This window comes from Trachymyrmex septentrionalis, unplaced genomic scaffold (genome assembly GCF_001594115.1).
Source record: "Trachymyrmex septentrionalis isolate Tsep2-gDNA-1 unplaced genomic scaffold, Tsep1.0 scaffold16, whole genome shotgun sequence".
Lineage (NCBI taxonomy): Eukaryota > Metazoa > Arthropoda > Insecta > Hymenoptera > Formicidae > Trachymyrmex > Trachymyrmex septentrionalis.
This window is the reverse complement of record NW_017304758.1, coordinates 2,781,258-2,784,582: the sequence shown is the minus strand read 5'-3', so window position 1 is coordinate 2,784,582 and position 3,325 is coordinate 2,781,258. Positions and strand designations below refer to the sequence as shown.

The 3,325-nt window shown below is 29.5% G+C and overlaps 1 protein-coding gene across 1 annotated transcript; it reads left to right on the top strand.

Moving 5' to 3' along the window:
• The first annotated feature begins 236 nt into the window (after window positions 1-236).
• Window positions 237-3,030, top strand: LOC108745969 (protein l(2)37Cc). Its single transcript, XM_018482417.1, has 4 exons — window positions 237-322; window positions 715-819; window positions 958-1,379; window positions 2,544-3,030. The coding sequence occupies exons 2-4, from the start codon at window positions 732-734 to the stop codon at window positions 2,850-2,852; spliced, it is 819 nt and encodes a 272-aa protein (XP_018337919.1). The 5' UTR covers window positions 237-322; window positions 715-731; the 3' UTR covers window positions 2,853-3,030.
• Window positions 3,031-3,325: the final 295 nt, after the last annotated feature.

Here is a 3,325-nt window from a genome sequence, read left to right as displayed (position 1 = left end):
CAATTGGATTATGTATATAATTTACACATAGGTAGTAATCACAATAATTGCTAAACAATATGACGCGCTTGTTTGTCATGATACATAACATGACATTGTTTATGTTTATAAATTATTTTCACATTTGCAAATGTATTCATGCAATTAATATTTAAAATTGCCGCACGAAGTTACGATTGCCAACATCGAAGATCGTGGCGCTCGTGTAGTGCTTTCCAAGTTCCCAGACCATTAGGTCAGGAACTCCATTACTCCATTTTCCTTTTATCGATTCCACGCGAGAAGAAAACTGAATATTTCAACCGGAGTTACGATTTATTACGTAAGTATCAATTGTTTTTACTATAAGCAATAGCAATTAGTATCAATTTTAATTTAATTATATATTCGTATGACATAAGGAGAGGGACACAGATTAGATCGGCGAACAAGAGTTTAGTTTCACCGGTTGTGATTCACTTATTTCGGCTTCATTTAGGAAATGTAAAATAATAGATGATTACACAGTATCATAATTGAAAAATCTTCAATATCATTTATTATTATTATTTCTTTTTCTTTCCTTTTATTTCTTTGTTAAAGATACGCGTATTTCAAATATATTCTTAATATTTTAGGTTAGACTAGTATCATGGTTATAAGGAATTTATATTATGATAATATATTACAGATTTCATCATCTCATATTATATAATAATATTTTATGTTTTGTAGGTAGCATACATTCGATCATGGCAGCACAATTTTTTAATCGATTAGGTCAGCTCGGCCTAGGCGTAGCACTGACTGGCGGTGTTATTAACTCTGCATTATACAATGGTATGGTATTTCCTATTTCTATAATCCTATTTCTGATAATCAGTTATTTTCTTAAATTAATATATAATTTTCTTAATTATTAGTTTAATTCTTAATTATTTGTAATTCCTTTAATTAATATACTAATATATTTTTTAGTTGACGGTGGTCACAGAGCAGTTATATTTGATAGATTTGCGGGTATAAAAAATGCCGTGATGGGAGAAGGGACACACTTTTTTATTCCTTGGGTGCAAAAGCCAATTATTTTTGATATTCGTTCACGTCCGAGGAATGTTGCTGTTATTACTGGGAGCAAGGATTTGCAGAATGTAAATATCACTCTTCGTATTCTCTTCAGGCCTGTGCCAGATTCGTTGCCTAAGATATACACAATACTTGGTATTGATTATGAAGAAAGAGTATTACCTTCTATTACTACTGAAGTGTTGAAAGCAGTTGTGGCACAATTTGACGCTGGAGAACTAATTACACAAAGAGAAATTGTATCTCAAAAGGTTAGCGAAGATTTAACAGAAAGAGCTGCACAATTTGGTCTTATTTTGGATGATATTTCTCTTGTAAGTACAATTACATTTATTGTCAGATAACAAAAAGTTTTATTATTTTTGCAGAATTATAAAATTTAATGTATGCGACACAAAAGATTTGACAAATTACATTACAATATTAGTAACACTAAAATTAAGATTATATAGAGAATCTGTTTATCTATTTACTTATTGAAAATTGGGAAGGAGATGCCATAACATTGTAAAAATTGATCCAGAAATAAGCATTTTAATCTCGGTTAATTATTCTTGTATGCTGAATTTAAAACAAAGGCTGTGCAAAGGGCCTAAAGATATGCTAAGCTTATGGAGAAGGCCCAGCCTTTTAAGTTTAAACTTATATAGCATACAAGCATGAATAACTAAGCTTAGAGTCATTAATTAATTGGAGTCCATAATGTTCTCACTGTTAACATCGTATATTACTAGATATTAGCGTTTTCATTAAAATTTTCTGACAATTTGATGATCATATACACACAGCTATTGTTATCAACCTCATCGTTCATTTTATTGAAATTTAATGAACAACCATTAACAAAGATGTGGATAGGAGAATTTAGTCAACATTTGACTATATTAACTTTCTTATATTGGTACTCTTATATTTCTGACAATTGTTACTCTGATATTCATGACGATGTTTATAATTATTTTATGTGAGTATTAAGTTTATGCTGAAGAGGATCCAAATTAGGATCGAAACATATATTTATCTTTTATAATAAAGTATTTTATATAATATAATATTACACACTTACAACCTGTGTTGGTTTCTCTTTAACGTTTTGATTTATTCATTAGAGTCTTTACTTGAATTATTTGTTTAAGTTTCGAATACTCATTTTTAGATTAATTTTTACAATGTTATGGCACTTTCTTTCTAATTTTCTGTATAGAAATAAACTTTGCAGTGCGTCTTTCTTTCTAATTTTCTGTATAGAAATAAACTCTGCAGTGCGTCTTGTTTTTAATGTCACTGATATTTGTAACGCAATCTATCAAACCTTATCACATATATTAAACTTTGTAATTTTAGAAAAACAACACTTTTTTTGGTCATTTGATATATGCACTATATTATTATATACATTGTATTATGACAAAGAAAAAATATGAACGATATGTGTAATCAACACACAAATTATCATTATTTTTAAAAAATTCTTTTAGACACATTTAACATTTGGTAAAGAATTTACCCAAGCAGTAGAATTAAAACAAGTGGCGCAACAAGACGCGGAGAAAGCCCGTTTCTTAGTAGAAAAGGCTGAACAGCAGAAGAAAGCGGCTATTATTAGTGCTGAGGGTGATGCCCAGGCCGCGAGTTTACTAGCAAAGTCTCTAGCTGAGTCAGGAGACGGTTTGGTTGAACTCAGAAAGATCGAAGCTGCGGAAGATATCGCGCATAATTTATCCAAGTCTCGTCAAGTGGCATATTTACCTTCGGGTTTAAATGTGTTGCTTAATTTACCGCAGTAAAATAAACGAATTGTTACATGTTTCTACATGAATTGCGCATTTATATCATGAGAAGTTTATCTGTAACAGAGAGAGAGAGAGAGAGAAAATGTAAAAAAGAATATAGTCTATATGATAAAAACTTCCTTGAAGATTTCATAGCAGGAATATATTGTAACATGATCACATCATTAAATGGTTTAATTGGTGAATTTACACCATTTTATAAATATATTACGTTCTATGGTACCATACCGTTTAGTTGCTAAAAACTCTAGTGTTACATAATTATTATTTACTAATATTAATGTAGTCTTATCCTTTAATATCTGCAATTTGTAGATTTAAAAACTTAAAAAAATATATATTGATGGATATGGTTCTTGCATATCATTCATACTTAAGAGAAATAGCTTTTCAGAAAATTATTAATTTTTTCTCATAATATCTTTAATTTTTCATATAGCAAGTATATACAATTGAAAGGAAAACGA